At 47.0% G+C, this 19,779-nt stretch overlaps 1 protein-coding gene across 1 annotated transcript; it reads left to right on the top strand.

Annotated features, from left to right (window-relative positions):
- The first annotated feature begins 17,979 nt into the window (after positions 1-17,979).
- On the top strand, positions 17,980-19,326 carry OSR1 (odd-skipped related transcription factor 1). Its single transcript, XM_009987954.2, has 2 exons — positions 17,980-18,626; positions 19,191-19,326. The coding sequence occupies exons 1-2, from the start codon at positions 17,980-17,982 to the stop codon at positions 19,324-19,326; spliced, it is 783 nt and encodes a 260-aa protein (XP_009986256.2).
- Positions 19,327-19,779: the final 453 nt, after the last annotated feature.

Below are 19,779 nucleotides of genomic sequence, written 5' to 3'. Positions count from 1 at the left end.
AAATCAAAGTTAAAAATTTTCTATACAGCAAGTCAAAGCATGCATGTAATTGCTACAGAGCAACTGGTCAACATAGGACAACATAGCTTGTGCCACAGTAACTGATTTATTTGTCCCATCTTGTCATCCAAGCCCTGATACACTTTAATTCTGGAGTCTACTGGAGTTTGTTCGATCAAATTTGGAAGGACATTAAAATCACAGCCAGTTAGCACTGCCAGTAACCCCTGTTCTCTGGGCATCACCTGCTAAAATAATGGAATCACAGAATGGTTTGGGTTGGAAGGGACTATACAGATCATCTCGAAAGACAGTTTACTATATTCAGTTTGACATGACACTTCTGCTTTTCCTTAGCTCTTTTCCCTCATTCATTTACACTTGAAGTCAGAAGCCCAGGTCTCTGATCCTGCCCTAAATCTGTCCCAAAAGAGACACTAGCAGCTTACTGCTGCTTTATGTGATCAAGGTTTTTTGAAGACACATAAAATTTAGGAAGTAATTTTGGCAAACTGACAGTTCCAGACAAATACTGCCCAAATCGCTTAAAAATTGCATTGTGACTAAAGCAGGACAGAATATAATGGTAGCTGAGACAAGGTCAAGTCAAAGAAAATGCAGACTAATAGCGGCTATTTTCCCCTCTGAGAAATATACTGATACTGTCCCACACGATGTCCTTGTCTCTAAACTGGAGAGACGTGGATTTGATGGATGGATCATTCAGTGGATAAGGAATTGGCTGGATGGTGGCACTCAAAGAGTTGTGGTCAACGATTCAATGTCCACATGGAGACCAGTGACGAGTGGTGTTCCTCAGGGGTCAGTACTGGGGCCAGTGCTATTTAACATCTTTGTTGGTGACATGGACAGTGGGATCAAGTGCACCCTCAGCAAGTTTGCTGATGACACCAAGCTGTGTGGTGTTGTGGACACGCTGGAGGGAAGGGATGCCATCCAGAGGGACCTTGACAGACTGGAGAGGTGGGCCTGGGAGAACCTCATAAAGTTCAACAAGGCCAAGTGCAAGGTTGCGCTCATGTGTCGAGGCAATCCCAAGCACAAGTACAGGCTGGGCAGAGAATGGATTGAGAGGAGTCTGGAGGAAAAGGACTTGAGAGAGCTGGTGGATGAGAAGCTCAACATGAGCCGGCAATGTGTGCTGGCAGCCCAGAAAACCAACTGTATCCTGGGCTGCATCCAAAGAAGCGTGGCCAGCAGGTTGAGGAAGGTGATTCTGCCCCTCTACTCTGCTCTTGTGAGACCCCACCTGGAATACTGCATTCAGCTCCGGAGTTCCCAACTCAAGAAGGACATGGAGCTACTGGAAGGAGTCCAGAGGAGGGCCACAAAGATGATCCAAGGGCTGGAACACCTCTGCTATGAAGACAGGCTGAGAGAGTTGGGGCTGTTCAGCCTGAAGAAGAGAAGGCTCTGGGGTGATCTTATTACAGTCTTCCAGTACCTAAAGGGGGCCTACAAGAAAGCTGGAGAGGGACTTTTTACAAGGGCATGTAGTGATAGGACAAGGAGCAATGGATTTAAACTGAAAAAGGGTAGATTTAGATTAGATATAAGGAAGAACTTCTTCACTGTGAGGATGGTGAGGCACTGGAACAGGTTGCCCAGAGAAGTTGTGGCTGCCTCATCTCTGGAAGTGTTCAAGGCCAGGCTGGATGAGGCTTTGAGCAGCCTGTTGTAGTGGAGGGTGTCCCTGCCCATGGCAGGGGGGTTGGAACTAGATGATCTTTAAGGTCCCTTCCAACCCAAACCATTCTATGACTCTATCAGAAAAGTATGGTATCTAATATTTTCTTTACATAATACCTGACAGTTAATGTGTATTTTTATCTACCTTTTACAGATAGATATACCAGAGCAGAGAATTGATCAAGCGATTTAAACAAAACTATGCATGAGTTTGGTAGAAGCAGTTGACCTAATCCCGGGCCTTTTCATTCCTAACCCCTTTTGTCCCTTTCTTGAGTAGAGAAGCATGGTTGTAGTGCTCACTTTCATCATTAAACTGATGACATCCTCTCCTTAGTTGCTTCAATTGCATTTGCTTATTCTGCTGGTGTTCTCTGATCATCCTTATTGCCATAAACTGAGTAGAAATTGTTATTTTCAAGTTCATCTTTTTCTCAGGCTATTTTCGCATTATTTTCTAAGTGAACTCACAGGAACCTCTTTTAATTATTTTGGCTCTTCTAGCCAGTGTTTCCATTTTGGCTTCTCAGTATTATGCTTATATTTTATGATATATACATCCTTTTTTTAATTCTTCCACTATTCCTGCTTCCTAGCAAATTTTCTTGAACTTCGGTATCTTTGTCAGTTTTGTGATGCAGAGTATTGAATTGAAATTCAAATGTAATGTAATGTAATGTAAAAGATTTTTATAGTCTCTCATGTTTCTCTATCACTCTCTTCCATTGTGGAGAGCTATCCATGTTTTCTTTTCCTTCTCTGCTTTGATGGCTGTATTGACAGATGAATTCCTACACAGTGCTACATGCCAGCCTCCCACTGAGGGGTGTGCCCTTTCATGGGACACTTGGTCACTGAGTCTGAATGAACCCAACCTTCACTGCCTTCTCCATTGCTGAGTCCAGAACCTCCTGGCTGTGAATCTTTTCTCTGTAGCTTTTGCATTCACAATCCTCACCAAAAAAATGTAACCCCAATACAAGCTCTGAAGAATGTAGACTTTGGGTTATTGTGTGCTGGTCTACCAGAAGTGGATTGGGATCTTTTGTCTGGCTTAGCTGACTGTAGTGCAGACACTAAGAAAGAAAGGTAACATTATATAGCTGACATTTAATTGACAGAAAAATCTGTTATCTCTACTAAATAGTCTAGTGTGGCTTACCAAAAAGTCTGCATGAAAGAAGGTAAGTCATAAGGCAGTGAGCTTTAGCAGTGAGAGGTGTTCCCTTCCCCATTGCAGGAATGAGAACTATTTCCAATGAGATGACAAAATCTCCAGTTACTATTTAGTAACAGTAAATAAAAGTAGCAACAGCAAATAAAAGACTCCGTGGGAACACAATAATCACAAAGGAAACCACAAAGATTCCTGATACAGTCATAAGGGGGGAAAAAAGTACATATACATTTTTCAACAGCGTTTAACGATACTCACCCATACAAAAACATTTATGCCTGGAGAGACTATTATTCTTGTTGCAACATTTGACTAGTAGTATTTTCAAACACCAGTGTGAAACAGTGTCACACAGAGATTTTCAGATGATTTTTTTTTTTTCCTTTAAAGCAGAAGCTCCCCAAATTAACTCTTGAGCTGGAGAGAGCATGAACTGTGGATGATTTCAGCTGCTGTAAACTGCTAAATAAGGATTCTAGCTGATTGGAAAGGCCCGGCGGTGGGGGGGGCGGTTGGCCAGCAGGTGGCGAGTTTTCTTCAGGATTGCGCTTGCAAGAGAAGATTTTGGTGGTCCCTCCTGTTCAATAACGCCCTGACTCTGTTATTCCTACAGTTTTACATACAAAAGCCCATCTCAAAATAACCTTAGGGATCTGACCCCAAACCACAAATAGCAGGAAGTTCTCGGTTAGAATTGAAATTCTGTCAGTACTTAACCTTCCCCTTGGGCCCAGGTATTACAGCATATTTGGTATTTAGGATCATCTGACGGCACAAAGCCCCCCCTGTTAGATGACCTTCCTCTCTAACACTTCAGCATAGCTGTGTATGATAGAAAATTGTCTTTCCGACTTGACTCTTAACTTCCTTTGCTTTTGTGACTTTTAGCTGATCCCCTGGCTTTATTTCCATGTAGTTTCAGTGGGAATTTATATCCTTTTTGAAAGCTAACACTGAAAAAAAAAAAAAAAAAAAAGGAATGCCATTTTTTCTATAGTGCTGGTATATATTTAGAAGCTGCTAAAAACAGGAAAGACATTGTGAGTGATTATACAACTAAAATTCTGATTTCTTACATATTATCCTCAATAAACCTCATTTTAAGGTTGTTCTAAATAATAAAATTCTTGCCAGATCAGTATTTCTATGTACTTTAGCCAGACACTAGTTCTGTATTAGTAACAATAGTACTTTGTGTTGAAATAACACCTTGCCATGTAGTATAAGCCAAGAAATTTAATCCACTGTGACACAGTACTGCAGTTGTTTGATATTACTGTCACCAAAGTCAATCATAAAAACTCATATTTTGATGGAAGAAAACTGGAACCCCACGACTGCTTCAAAGTCCCTTAGTTCACGTAAGTAGTGTACTCAGCTAGGGATAAACTGACCTCTGGCAGTCATCATATTATGGAAGAGAGGGGGCATGGATGTTATTTAGAAGACTGGTGACTGACGTCGTTGAATTAAAAACGTTCTTGTCCCCTGTGGAGGGTTGACCATTGCATCTGCCAGCAGCACTGGTCAATTAGCTGCAGAGGGAAGTAGTGCTGGGGTCACCAGGTATTGGTGCAGCAGGGAAGGTGACTGACCCTAGTGCTTGTGCCTTTAGTCCTGTAGTGGATTCCCCTGTCACTGTACAGGAGCTGAAATAGTGGCAGTCTCAAATATTCACCAAAATAGCAAATATCCCAAACCTGTTTCTAAAGTTGACCCCCATTAACTACTGGGCCAGGTTCTGATCTGCCTTGAAGGCTTTCCAAGGCCCAGACCTGAGATATTTAAAATACCACCCATATTTCTGACCTGTAGACTGTGAGTCAACAAATCTGACCTGGCAGAGCTGCCACAGGAGTCTGTCCCAGGCTGCAGAGTGCGTTCTCACAAGGTCTTCACAATCTTCATCGTCTCTTCACTCTGCTTCCCGTACTGAACAGGCAGGGTGGTTGGTGCATCAAAGGAATGGAAATGAATGCTCACAGAGCTGGGAAGAGGTTCACAGTGCTGTGGCACAAACGCTGGCTGAATCTCTCCTCATGCTACTGCACATGGATTAAATGTATCTTTGGGTGCCCAGCCTATCAGGCTGAGGACGTAACAACATTGGCAATTGAATGGGCTTAGAGCCTTGTTTCATTACTTATCCCAGGATCCATGTAGTGAACAAAGCCAGAACAAGATCCCAAATAATTAGGGTATGAAACATGGAGTCCTATTTGTATTGCTATCTCCAGTCCTGCTAAGACTGAAGGAGATGCTGAATTGCTGCAATGAATTGTTTCTGTGATAAGTCCTAGGAAAAGCTTTTCCAGCCACTTCTTGCACATAAAAATGTGTTTCTTTTTTCAGTTGCAACAAGATTTTTGTCATGTAGGTGTATAATCTATCAACTACTCCAGATATGTACTGTATCAACTACTGAAGATAAAGCCTGATAAAAATGCAGAAATAAGAAAGACACATATCCATCCCACTTACCCTCAAGCAATGAATTGAGATGCCTAAAATATGGACCATCGTCTCTGTGTATGTGCTGGCATATGGTCATTCAAAAAAAGAAAGATTTCCCTGAAAAGTGAATCAGGTCTCAAAGTGGGCTGAATTTACCTCCATTCTGAAGAATCTGGGAGCTAACACTCCTAAATTAGGTGCAGCAGTTTAACTGGAAGAGTGACACATCTAGACTGGGTTACAAGTATAAGTGAGGTCAGAGAATGAGTTTCCTTTCCTTTTGGGAAGTACTGGATCCACTGGAGGTTACTAGCCCAATGTCAGTGTCATGGAATCCCTCAAGGGAAGATAAATCTTTTGGAATCCTGATTCCAGTCATGGCAAGCAAATGTTGCCTTCATTCCCTAAAAGTTATGAAGTCCTCCTTTAACAGTTAGCTATAGCAAATATAAGCCTTATCAAATACATGTTACTCCAAAATTTTCAAAAGACAAAGGTGGCTAACATTCCTTGAATTAATATGCTTGTATCCCTAATTCTATCGTGGATACTGTAAGGCTGTCTGTCTTAGTGTCTCTCTATGCCTACATATAAATACAAAGGTAATTTCCTTTTCTACATGTACATATATATATGTACCCATATGTGCCTCTAATTCCATACATACATTTTTTTTATCATGCAAAAATAATTCCTTCACCTCTATGAGATATCATTCTTTGTGATCTTTTTTCATAGCCAAACCTGAGCTGAATGAGTTGGAGGATACCCCTACTAAGTTTCCGGGCTAGTAGAAATGTGTATTTTATAGCAGTAGAGAAAGGACTTCTCTGTAAAACATGTGGCATAGGCATAATCCGCAGCAAAATGATGTGATGTCCAGGCTTTGCTGGCATTCCACTTGAGCGTCCCAATTCACACTGGTGTTTGTCTCATAGGCCCGTTCTGAGCTCATGTCACCAAAACCTTCAGTTCCTGTGGGGTCATTAAATCCTGACTCGATTTCCAGCAGATATGGGAACTGTATGTGAGCGAATGCAGTGTACACAAATCATTCCAGCCACCCTTGTATTAAATGAACTTTTTTAAGAAGCTGGTTTTGACCTGATAGAATATAATGGTTTCAAGGGAACCATATAGCCATTACAATCCATCATATAAATGAATACTTAGGGACACCTAAATCCAAAGATTATTTGACTGTTATACATACACTTGCACAAAGGGGGCTGGAGGATAGACCCCCTCAAATCTGCAGTGAAAACATCTGTACTTTTAGGAAATTCTTAAATATGAGCACATACATAAACTTTCTGAGATTTCCAAAGCAATCAGTTCATTTTAAATCAAAGTGACCCTCAGGATCAAATTACGTTTTGGATGTATTGCTAGCAAATTATCAGTTTAGAAAAGCAAAGGGGTTTAGAATGGTAAAGGGTATTTTATATGTCCAGTTCTGATTGTGGACTCTGACTTTTCTATAACCTGATATTTTTTCATGTGTCATTAATTATTGTGTACTGTACTCCTTTAACATCTATGGCAGATACTGTAAAGCTGAGGGAAAACACGCAATATAAAATATAAAAATGTTCTCCAAACCCTGCTTTCGCTTCCTTTTGTTGCTCTCTTATACTGTAAAAACAGATAAATGGTTTCCTTTTTCAAATACAACAAAAAGAAATGACTCCTGGGAGGAGCCCTGGGATGCCAAGTTTGAGCCTGGATTGAATTTTTATGACCACTGTAAAAACTCCTGAAAATAGGAAATTATAATGGAAATGCTGACTCTCACTGCAGCAGTGTGAGCAGCACCACCACGGCATTAATAGTGATCTAAAGGGGCTGGAAGTTAAAGTGGAATCATTTAGACAACCGATTTCACACCACTTTGCAAACAAGGGGTGCGTGCATGGAGCGGGGGGAAGGGGGGGAGGGGGCAGATCTTGCACTCAATTAGTTGCTTGCAAAATCCATTGTGATTCTTGAGAAAGTCAAATCCCCCATCGCTCGATTCCGTGCTCTGGATCTGCTTTTCTAGTCCGCTGAAGTTGCTGGCGGAGGAGGTCTGCCTCCTCCGGGTGACCAGCCCACGGCGTGGAGTGGGGTGGAAGGGGCACGGGGCCGCGCCACGCCATGCCTCTTTGGGCGGGCACGGGGGGGCTGTGCTTACGCGCCGGCGGATCGCTCTCCCTCTTCGGTAGCTCGCTGGAGAAGGGCAGCCATATATTAAGGCGCTGGGTCACATCTCAGCATCGCGCTAAAAAATCAAGGAAACGATTTCCCCCTCGCTAGCAAAATGGAGATGTTCCGAAGTTTGGCTTTTATTTTCAGGGAGCCCTAGAAGTAGAACTTTAAAAAAAAAAAAAAAAGGCAAAAGTTGGCTGAACAATCTTATATCCATCTCTGTGCAGATTTTCTTTTTGGGGGGATGGGGGCGGGAGATGCTATCAGAAGAGCATTATTTACTCGCACTGCGGGAGCAGTTTCCACCCGCCTTGTTTTCCGCTCTTCTTCCCTGCCCTGTCATTAGCAGCTATTAAAATAATAAGCTTACATGGGACCTGAGGAGCGAACTGGGGTCCGGGAGAGAGAGGGGACCACTTTCAGAACGGGGGTGCGGGAGAGTCCGCGCTGCCGCCGGCTCCCAGCTCCGCGCCCCGCCGCGTTCCGCGCTCCCGTCCGCGCTCCCGAGCGCTTCGGGCTCAGCCCCGACGGGCCCGTTTCCCTTCTCGGCCCTTTCTGGCTCTGCCGTTTCCATCCGAGTCCGGTTTATCCCGGGGGGCGGTCAGAGCTCGCAGGCTCTAATCCTTCACCGCGATCAACACCAAAACCGCAGGAAGAGGAAAAAAACAGGCAAACCGAAGGAAAGCAGAGTAAAAAAAAAAAACAACCTGTGTATATATATATAGTCCCCAGGTGCCACTGATAACCAGGGGGCCTGTCTCGGGGTGGGACACCTTGCCCGGAGAGGCATGAGGGCAAGAGGGTGACGCTGCAGTGCACTTGTGCCTACTCTTTGCTCCGTCTCTGCCGCCGGGGCTGGCTCCGTCCCTCCCAGCGAAGCTCCGGACGCGGAGAGGCTTTGGAAACGCCGCCGAGCACAGCCGGCTGCTCTGCCCTGCTCCCCGCTCCCTTCCCTCGGGAGGTTTGGGAACTGCAGGGGCTGCCGACCGCAGGCAGCTTTGACCAGCCATCCCCCACCCACTGCCTCGTTGCGGGGGGCGAGATGTTTGCTGGACTCCGGGCGGCGAAGCAGCCCTTGAAACCCGCCGAGCGGACAAACATCCCCACCCTGCCCCGCCGGACCCGCTCCTCCTCGCAACCCCAGCGAGGCGCCTGCGGCTGATGCTTCGCAAGTGGCACGGTTGTTTCTCCCCAATAAAAGATATTTCGAGGGACAGGCGCCGTTCCCCAGTGGGGAGAAAGTCCCACGGAAGCAAAAGGGAGTTTTATCCTGTACATGGCTGCGGGCTGGGGCCGGGAATCGTTATTCTGCAAACCTTAAGTGGATCCCGAAGGTGAAGCCGGGTGCCCCAGCTGAGAGAGGGAAGAGGAACACCAGTCAGGCTGTGCAGCCCTCTCCCAGCAGACGCGTAGGTGCATCCAGGGATGCCCGGCATTCACACGAGTTTAAACCAGAGGAGGGGTGAGCCCCAGTACCTGCGCTGCGCAGGATTAGCCCTTAAACCCAGAACTCGTTGGAGACGAGGTGACAAGCGCAGCGGACTCCCTAAGGGAAGGAAGGGGAAATGCCCTCAGATGCGGTCCCCGTGCCCCCAGGTCTGCTCCGCAGGTGGGGCACGAAGCCGCCCCCCACCCCCGGCACAGGCACCAGCACCGCGGCGGCGCGGAGAGGCGGCGGCGCTCGGCTCCGGCCCCGGCGCTGCGGGCGCGGACCGCGGAGGCAGCCCCGGTGTGGTAGTCGGCTGGTGCTGTCCGGGATGTTGCTCCCGGAAAAAAGGGGGTCACAGCCCGGGGGGGCCTTCACTTTGCAGATAGGTGGGGCAGGATGGAGACGGGGATGGTTTTGGGAAGGGGATACAGGTGGGAAATAAGGATGGGGGCTCCGGTCTCCTCAGTCACCCCACAGATGTCTCTTGAAACGAATTGGGTTTCGCTGTCACGTCTAAATCCTACAAACGCGGCTGGCTTTGGGAGCAGATGCCTTCACTTTTTACGAGTCTCTTGAAGTTGTAACATTCCTAATCGACAGCAGATCTTCGCTGTGGAAAAGCGCAGCGTATTCCCTGCGTGTCAGTGCTAATAGTGGTTTTGTATCCCGTTCCCGGTATTAGGTTCCCCACCGTTACGAGTTGACATAATGCAAATTAGCAAGGGACACCATAAAAATCCATCCGAGAACAAAGGTTTTGGAACAGCATACCCTTCATAACTTAAACACCAGATATTTAAACCAAATGCATTTAACAAGACAGTTAACCTGAAACTTCAGTTCAATAGCCAGTGAGTAGACAAGTCCAAATATTTTTAATTTTTAACAAATACGTAAATATCGGGCTATACGTTATCCTGGCAGCTTTCAGCTACAGCTTCCAGCAATGCTCTGGGATAGAATAATATCCCAATGATCTGCTTTGATTATAAACTCTTTTCGCGTGGGAAACATTTTCTGTGTTTCCCTCCCCCCTAGACACTGAGATCTTTTACTGCCCTTTATTTCGATGTTTAAGTATTTATTTCGGAATGACGGTTTCTGTAACTGAATGTGCAATTATTATTATTTTTTTCCTTAAAGGCGACACGTGCAGGTGTCGTTGCTGTTGTTGTGTTTACCGTCTCAACTAATCTACTACTTCTCTAAAGAAAACAGCGATTTTTGTTTTATTAATGCAGGAACCCACCCCCAGCTATACCAAGATTCTTGCTCCGGGAAAAGAGAATTCTCCACTTAGAGGAGCATATCTCTGCTCTGTTTCTTGATTTAGGGACACTTGAGGATCCTACATTCGTGTTCTGACAATGGGACTTGAAAACTATTTTTGAAAATGCGAACTTATTTGAAGGCATCAACTTACAGCGGCGGGCACAAGATCACATTCTCGACGTTTCGACCCCCAGAATAAAAGTGCTAGGTTTTGGATTTGGGATTTTTTTTTTTTTTTTTTTGGGGGGGGGGGGGAGGGGGGGAGTCGGTGGACGAGTAGTAACAAAGAAATAAAGAAAATAATAGCGCGAAATGAGAAAGAAGTGAAGAAGCCGGGATGAGAGAACGTCTTTGCTTCGCCTCTGCCTCATAAAAATGCCACTCGTTTACAAAAGGAGGGAACGAAAATCTCTTCGCCTGCCCAGAGCAGTGAGCAGTCTTGGACCCCAGACTCTTCCCAGAAATAAGGATGTTTTGGGGATGAAATAGCAGTGTTAGGGCTTACTTTCCCGCGCTACTGTCGTGTTTGTGAACGGTTATTCTGCAGTATGATAAAGGAGTGTTTTCTTGTTGCGCTTTTTTTTTTTTTTTAATAATTTTGTTTGCTTTTCCTCTGAAATGGACAAAAATGAGTGTAACAAGGCAGTGGCATGAACAATAAAAAAACACATTCGTGTCCCTGAGCACGGTACCATGTTATCTTGACGGATCTGTCTTCGCTAGCATATTATGTTACACTGGTTCCTCGGGACAATGTAATACACCCAAGCGATTTTTCCCTCTTCATGGATCTAAAGGAGTGTGAATGGATGGATGAATAGAAAAACAAATAAGCAAAGAGATTATAGCCTCAGGATTAATTAAAGAGCACGTTTAACCTTTTTTTCTTTCGAGAGTTATTTGCTTTGCCTGCTTCGCCCGGGTAGTTTGACTCCGTCCGGACCTAAGCAGGGCTCTGTGGCTCCCCATCCGCTGGGGATCCGCAGGACTTCGCACGCAGCAGAACCCCTCCCGGGGTGCGGGAAGAGACCGTCCCAGACTGTGGGAGGAGGGACGGGAGGAAGGCACCGAGGTCAGGGGCGCTGGGGCGGAAAGTGGGGACCGGCATGGATGCTGGGGCGGGGGGAGGAAGCGGCTCTAACCCGAGATGGACCCCTCACAGGTAAGCTGCTCCTGGGATCCTCTCGGAGGATCTTCTCAGAGAGGGAGAACAACTTACGATCCCAAAATCCTCCCGGAGGGAGCAGATCCCTCCCTCCATCCTCGTCCCGTTTTTGGGTTTTGTTTTTTTTTTTCTGTATTTCTTTCTTTATTTTTTTCTTTCTTTCTGCCTTTCTCTCCCTCCCTCCCTGGGCAGGTCCCGGTGAGTCCTGTCCCGCTGCTCGGCGGGGAGGGGGCGCAGCGAGCCCAGCCGGGAGCGGAGCGGAGCGGCGCGGAGCGACGGCCGGGCCGGCGCAAGCAGCGCGGCCGCGCAGCGCCGCCGGGGGAGCGTCCTCGGCCACCGCAGCGCAGCGCAGCGCGGAGCCGCACGGGGACCCCCCCGACGACCCCCCCGGGAGGCCGCTCCTCCGCGGGCGGCCGCGCGTAGCGGGCCCCGGGGAGATGCCCCGGGAGAGGCTGCGGGAGCCGGGTAAGGGGGAGGGAGAGATCACACGTTTGCAGGCTGCGAGCCCCGGGCTGCTGCGCCTCCAGGAGAAGCGGGTTGAAAAGTTGGTTCTTCCCAGCCAGAAACTTTCTCCCTGCGTGCGCATGCCCGGAGTCTGGTGGGAGGTTGAGGGGGGAGCTGGGAGGGAGGGTGGGGAGTTGAAATAAGGAGGAGGCTGGAGGGAAGGGATCGGTTCAGTCTGAGCTCGGCTGCTCCCGGGCGCGTTTGCACTCCGGCACACGCAGACGGCGCCGGGAGCAAGAGGACGGAGAGCAGCTCCGTCTCCATCAGCCAGAGCACCTGGACACCTGGCCCCGCTGCTCGCTCGGATCTGCTTGTACGCGCTGGAGGAGCAGTGGGGTGGGGTGGGGAGGGAGCTGTGCCCCCCAGGGCCAGCGGAGACACTGACCTAGCCCAACCTTTTTTTTTTTTTTTTCCCCTATTATTTTTTTTTTTTCATTATTTTATTTTACCAGCTCCAATTTAGCCCAGGATCTTTTAACTGCTGCCAGCGGTGGAGCACAGATCGGGATTAGGTAAATAAAAAGAACAACTCATTTCGTTTGTTTTTTGTTTTGCCAAACCTCGGGGGTTGGGACTATCGATCTAAACACCTCCTTTTCTCTCCCTCCTTTCTTTCTTTCCTCCCACCCCCTCCCACCATCTCCTGGATGGTGCATAAGAAGCGGAGAAATTGTGTTTCACGTGAGAAAGACTGTTCTTCTTGGGGCGGGCGGAGGGCTGGGGGAAGCCTTCACATGGGGCTCGGGTATTTTGATGCTATTTAAAGATTTGTCTTCCCTTTTCGAAGTTGTTTATCCCCCCTTGCGGAGGAGCTGTGTTTTTAACCCGAGCTAAAAATAACACATACGAGTTGCAAAACAGAAGCCTGAATGTCCTTTATGGACTTGAACGTTCAGCTTCTCTCCTCCCTATTCTTTCATTTTCTCTCGTTTCCTTTTCTCTCCTTTTGTTTCTTTTCCTCTTCTGTTTTCTGTTCTTTCTTTCTTTCTTTCTTACTCCATTTTTAGTGTTTTAGGGTCCGAGAAACATTCTCTGTTTCCTCCCAAGGCCATAACAGAAATGAATCTGCTGTTTATATTTGTCTGAATGGTCCGAAACAAGTTCGGCGTAGGGAGGGATTGAGCTTCTCTCGAGGCCGAGCCTGTAAAGTGTCAGTGCAAAGCCGAGGATTAGGGTATACTTGTTATAGTTGGCTTTTGGGAGGGAAACTATAAAAAACTGAGCATTTTGGAGATCACCGTAGCGCTGCGGGAATTGTCCGATAAAACGCGGGCAGGGCAGGAGGGTGAGAGCCGTGCCCCAGACAGGTGCACAGTAAGTCCATTTTAGTAAGCCCGAAGCCAACTGAGAACAAGGGCCAGCCCCTAAACTAGCGCCGAGCTGGGGACCCTGCGGCGGTGGGACCGCGCTGCGCTGCGCAGCCCCGCGGCGGGAGCCCGGCTGCGCGGTGGCCGGGGACAGCGTCGCCTCGGTCGGCCAGGCCTGGGGACGCGCCTCGGTGCCCTGCGTGCCCCGCGGGGGTGTCACCGCACAGGCGTTGTCCCCCACCCGTGGCTGTGGCCGTGGGAAGCAAGGAGTACAAGAGGAGGAAATCCTCCCTGCCGCCGGGGGAGAGGAAGGACGATTTATTCGTGCGCAGGGTAGGCACCGGGCGTTTCTCTGGGGAGAAAGCGAGAATGAATCTTGTGCGGTCGACCTTTCGACACCCGAGGGGGTTAAAAAACCACACAAAAGAAGGCCCTAAACCAACCTAAAAACTTCTGCAGGGAGAGGATTGCGGAGCCTGGCCCCTGCGGCCGCCCCGCCGGCACCCACCCGCGCCCGCCTCCCGCCCGGCCAGCCCGGCGTGGGGCTGCGGCTGCGCTCCCACCCGTCGCCCTCGTAGCCACGGTCCCTCCAGGACCTGGGGATATTTTTGTTGTTGTTGTTTTGGATAAAGGCTGCCCCGGGCAGTGTAGCGATCGCTGGTGCAGTCGGACTCCGGTTATTGTTATTAATTATTATTATTATTATTATTGTGAGACTAAAATCCATTGCATTCATCCACATTCGCAATGGTGGTCTGGGGAAACTTGTCAACACTGATTCCGTGATAAAATGTGAATGATGATTTTATAAGGATTGAGCGGAGATATCCAAGGCACACGCTGACTGAGTCCTTCCAGTCCTCATTAATGTTAGCAATTAACTCTTTCACGCTCAATTAGCCCCGAAGAAACCCGCTTTAATAGATTCTGCACACTTCATTAATATTTTGAACAAATCTGTGCAGAACAATGCGCTTTATTCCTCAAGAGCACCACGCTCGAATAATGCGGAGCAAAAGGGTAATTTTATTCTCTTTCCAGTTAGTTTCCCAAATATAGATAAATTTTAATCTCTATTTCCTCGCTTAAACTGATAGGAAGGGAAAATCTCGTCCCCTCAAACGGGACAAAATAAGTAGCCGACTGGTGGCAAAACGCTGCACATCGATGCGATGCAGCCGAAAGGACAGGGCTACTGGACTTTAACGGATTCAGACAGGACAGGGGGACTTTTTTTGACAGATGAACCTGATTGCTCTAGTTTGAGGCTATCCCAAGAATGCAACATTTTATGCCCGCTACTTTATCATGTTTGTAAAAATAAGCAACGTTCTCAGAGTAATTTACCTCCTCCATTCTCCCATGTGGAACTAATTAGCAAGCCTCATTATTTATGAGTCAGGTATTTAATGTAACAAATATCCCTTTCAAAGGACACATCGGAAATTGATAATTCAAGGTAGAAAGAAAAAATACGGACTAGCCAAAAGATTAATTAAAAATCCATTTAATTTCTCCCCTTGCTATGCTGCCAGCAAGAAGCCGGGTGGATTTTTTTATTTTTTTTTAATTTTTTTTGGCATAAAAGGTACTTAGAATTTAATCTGGAAGGTTAAGATTACAATGGTCTTAAAACAATGGCAACTGGACAATAGCATTACCGTATCTTTAAACAGGACAAAGGGTATGAAAGCTGGAGACAGATGTAGTCTTTCAAGTTTATGGTCCTATTTTGCAGGGTAAATTTATCTTGGCATGAGTAGGTTTTGTTTCAGTCAGAACGCAAGTGGTTTGTTCTTAATTACTCACCGAGCTAGTTTGTGCTGAGAAAAGAAAACCTCGCACGGTTTTACGGTGATGGGGGAATTCAAGCAGAGAACTCGCGGGGTCTTCTCCTTTAAAATAAAAAAAAATAAAAATAAAAAAGAAGCCCCGATAACGATCTGTTTACATGAAACAGAATTAAAGGTGGAGGTGACACCGAAATCAAAGAAACATTGATCTCTCTGCGGGCAAGTGGGAGAGCGGAGAGTTACTGCGCTGTGAAACACGTTCGCTTTGATGTCCCGAAGAGAGGGGACTTCTTTATGAAATACTCTGCTCTTCATCTGTATTTTTGACTATCCCGGTCGCACAGAGCAAAAGTGTAGCTTACATTTCTGGAAAAGTGCCAAGAAACTTGTAGTAACGTGAACGCTCTGCTCCCACCTCCCCTTTTCTTCTTCTTTTTTTTTTTTTTCTCCTTACCTCTTTTTATTTTCTTCTTGTTTTCTTTCTTTTTCTTTTCTTTTTCTTTTTTTTTTTTTTTAAAAAAAAAGAGATAGAACTACTCTAGCAAAAAAACCGCGGGCGCAATAGATGCTGTTATAACCCGACTGTATTTCTCTTTAGTTTCTGTCCCTTCTTTCGTTTGGGAAATCGAAAGAGAAATTTTTAAATGTTATTAAGCAAGAATTTACCCAAAGTGACATAATAGATTTTTTGCTTATATATTCCATATAAAATGTTTTCTAAGTACAGGAAGAAAGAAAGAGGGGTAAGCCCAGAAATTAACTCAGTTTGCAATAGCATGTTTTATGCTTGAGAGATCTAGGGCTACCTAGACAGGAAAATAGACACGGAGCCGTTGTGACAGACAGAAACAGACATTTCAGGTACCCAGACAAGAGTGTTTTCCGCTTACTTTGTTCGCGGGGTCATCGATTGAGGCATTTGTGCTGCGAAATCGACACGCCTAGTGTACGGGCAGCACTAACAAATTACAAAGTATTTCCCCAATTGAACAACAAAACGGTCTGGTTGGTTCTTCGTCCCTAACTGGTTTAAACAAAAAAAAAAAAAAAAAAAGAAGAAAAAAAAAGAAAAGAAAGGGAAAAAAAGAGAGGGGAGGGAGGAGAATGTAATGCATGCATTTTTTAATCAGTCACTATCCAAAACGTATCCAATTAAAAAAAGGCAAAATGTCACCATCTCTTATTCTGGGTCATTGCGATGGAATTCCTCTAAGGTTCGAGTCTCTTTCTGCTGCTGATTTATGTAAAGCGGTGTGAATGGTGAAACCAGTGTAGAGAGCTGCTCAGAGCAAGCTTCGTCCTCTCACACCATCCCAGCCACAGCTCCTCGGTCCAGGCAACAGCCCACATATAAATCCGATTTCCTTCCCTGGTCTTTAGACCTCTTCCACCACCAGTTTCCATTTCCCCACCCCTCCAGCCCAGAGGGACAATTACTGTTCTGCCGTGCTCTGCTGCCTGCTTTTCTCCAATGGGGCTTTACTCCTCATGTGGGGATGAACCGACTCTCCAGGCTGTGTGCTGCCAGGATCCCACCGGACCCTGTGGGGATCTTGTGAGGATCCTACGATGATTCGGCAGGAACCATATAGAGGATCTTATGGGGACTCTGTGGATTCTGGGGGAACCCTGCAGGGAACCTGTGGTGATCTTATGAGCATCCTGTGCAGAATCTACAGGGATCCTGACGGAAAACAGTCCCACTAAGGGCAAATCCCAGAGTTTGCTGGGGGTAAAACAAGTCTAAGCTGTGGGCTGCGGAGTAACGAGGAGGCTCCCTGGGCTGCAGGCATACGGCGCCTCCAAAAGCCATGGGTGCTGTTTCGCACCCATAAAGAAGGGAAGCTATGTCCCCACCACCAGCCCTCAGGAGGCATCTCCTGATGAATGGTTGACAGCAGCCAGAGCTGTGCTGGGGGCTGATTTGCAGACAGGACCAGATGTGCCTCGATGCTGCTGCCTGGTAGCATTTTTCCCTTCCATCTTGTGGGATAGAATGGGTAGAGATCTGGCCTAGAGGAGAAGCTGGAAGCTTGGTGGGACCCTGAAACAGAGAGCAAAGTGGTGGCACCCAGCCCAGGGAAGGACTGTGGCCCTGCAGCCCTGCAGCTGGTGGCCTGGGTGTCCCCATGGGAAGGGTCTTTCCAGCTCTCCTCTTTTTGCCTTTTGAAGGATTCTAATTAAGTGATTGCCTAGATTAGGACAAGGGCTTGAAGCCAGACGCTTCCCCCCGTGGAGAGCAAATGGCACTTCAGATTTGTCACCCCGACTCAGTATTTTCCCATTTCTTTTTGTGGTGCCTAAGAGGGAGGGCTCTTAGCTGTTTCACCCCCTCAAAAAAAAAAAAAAGAAAAAAAAAAAAAAAGAGGATTTTCTTTATTTGAATATGGGAAGACATGGAGTTCTGAGCACTCAACTGCCTCTACCAGACTGGAGGCAGAAGCTTGACTGAGGCAAGGGAGGTGAGTGACACAGATGCAGCGAGCTCTGTGCACCCCCTCCCCACGTCACTTGAAGGATCAGGGCTAAAGACAGTTTAGCAGACATAGCGGGCAGTATCACTCCATTTTCTAAAGGCTGAGGACTCCCAGGAAGGGATTCTAAATTACATGGGAGAAACCTCATCTTTGTGGGCCAAAATGGCACCTCTTTGCTGTCCCTGTGCAGAGGGTCATCGGAGGTCTATCTGACACAGGAATGCTGTTGGTGGGTGAATGACTGTGCATGGGGAACAACTTTTGTGTGAGAGGGATGGGGAGATGGAGAATCTGGAGACTTCTCACAGCCAACAGTCAGGCCTCTCTGAGTCCAAGTCAGCCTCCTCCTGTGGCTTTGGAGAAGGGCGTTAATGATGAGTGAGGTGAGAAATTACCTCTGCTTTTCTCTTCATATAAATCCACATTTCCCTCTTCCCCTCTTCATCTTTATTTTCCAGATCTTTTCCTCCCCTGTTCCCAAGATCCTCCTCCTGAGTGGCCACCATGGGAAGTAAGACCCTGCCGGCCCCAGTGCCTATCCATCCTTCCCTGCAGCTCACCAACTACTCCTTCCTGCAAGCGTTCAACGGGCTGCCCGCCGTGCCCTCTGACCACCTCTCCAACCTCTACGGCTTCAGCGCCCTGCATGCCGTACACCTGCACCAGTGGACTTTGGGGTACCCGGCCATGCATCTGCCCCGCTCCTCCTTCTCCAAGGTGCCCAGCGTGTCGAGCCTGGTGGATGCACGGTTCCAGCTGCCAACCTTCCCACTCTTTCCACATGTCATCCAGCCCAAGCAAGAGGCCACCAATGTGACCCTCAAAGCCAAACCCCGCTTCGACTTTGCCAACTTAGCAGTGGCTGCCACACAAGAGGACCACTCTAAACTGGGACAGGCAGACAGTCAGGGCTCCCCCCCAGGGCTGGGGTCTTTGCTTGAGGTGACTAAACTCTCTCCAGAGAAGAAACCCACACGGGGCAGGTTACCGTCCAAAACCAAGAAGGAGTTCGTGTGTAAATTCTGTGGCAGGCACTTCACCAAGTCCTACAACCTTTTGATCCATGAAAGAACCCACACCGATGAACGGCCCTACACATGTGACATTTGCCACAAGGCCTTCAGAAGACAGGACCACCTGAGGGATCACAGGTAACAATTTTTCTTCTCCTGTCTTTTTTCCTTGTGTATCTGTACTCTCCCAGTTACCCACCTACACTCGCAAAGGTGCTTGTAAGAAAAGTCATGTTCCTGGCCAGCCGGCAATGTTCCTTCTAGGTATTCTTTTGCTCACTCCTGGTGGAGAAGCCCAGATAACTCACTTCAGAACACAGGTCTGTTGTTGTACTCACTCATCCCACAAAAATGACTTACACAGCCTCCTTCTTATCTTCCACAGACATTTTCACCCTCTGTTTGCACTGTCTTGTGTCCTCTGCCTTTGTGATCTTTCAGAAGTGTCATGAGGACTCACAGCCTGGTGACCCTGAAGTTAGAGACAAGCTCTTTATGCCTAAGAAAGGCACTCTTGTGAGCCTCTGACAGCCCCCTCACGCACACACATGCATGGATGATCACCCGAGCGTCTCACTCCAGTACTCTCAGTCTCAGCAGCGGGTGTAAAAAAGCACCAGTGTGTTCTCCATCAGATAGATGGATCGCTGCTGAGTTCAGGCCAGTTATTTCTGACATCTCGGTTGTTTTTTCTCTCCCTAGATATATCCATTCTAAAGAAAAGCCTTTTAAGTGTCAAGAATGCGGGAAAGGATTTTGCCAGTCCAGAACGCTAGCTGTCCACAAGACACTGCACACGCAAGTAAAGGAACTGAAACCTGCCAAACTTAAGTGCTGAATCTCCAACTTCTATGAACTTTTCCTCCCCTTCAGACTTTACACCAAAACCAGAGCAGAAACAAAACTTTCAGGATGGAAGCACTGAACTTTGTGTTTTGTTTTTGTTTGTACTTTAAAAAGAGCAAAATTCCCCTCCTCCCCCTGAAAAACTAACTTCCTAAATTGTGGGTGGAAAGATTATTTTGCATTTCAAATAGACATGAATGATGCAGAGAGTGCTAGCTGACTTGTGTGGCTTTGATAAACTTTATGCCAAAAGGTGGTGCTCACGTGTTGGACAGGAATCTCTTTAAAACCAAACAAAAACCCACAAGCCTCTCCCCCAATCCCAACAAAAAAAAACCCCTGACCGTAGCTTCCAAAAGTATTACTTAAAAAACCCCAACCTCTTATTTTATACTTTTTTTTTTTGACTGTATAAAGCTTCTTATTTTTACACTTCAGGAAATAC

This window comes from Tauraco erythrolophus, chromosome 2 (assembly GCF_009769465.1).
Source record: "Tauraco erythrolophus isolate bTauEry1 chromosome 2, bTauEry1.pri, whole genome shotgun sequence".
In the NCBI taxonomy this organism is placed as follows: domain Eukaryota; kingdom Metazoa; phylum Chordata; class Aves; order Musophagiformes; family Musophagidae; genus Tauraco; species Tauraco erythrolophus.
The sequence above is the reverse complement of the archived record's forward strand: the minus strand, read 5'-3'. Positions and strand labels throughout refer to the sequence as shown.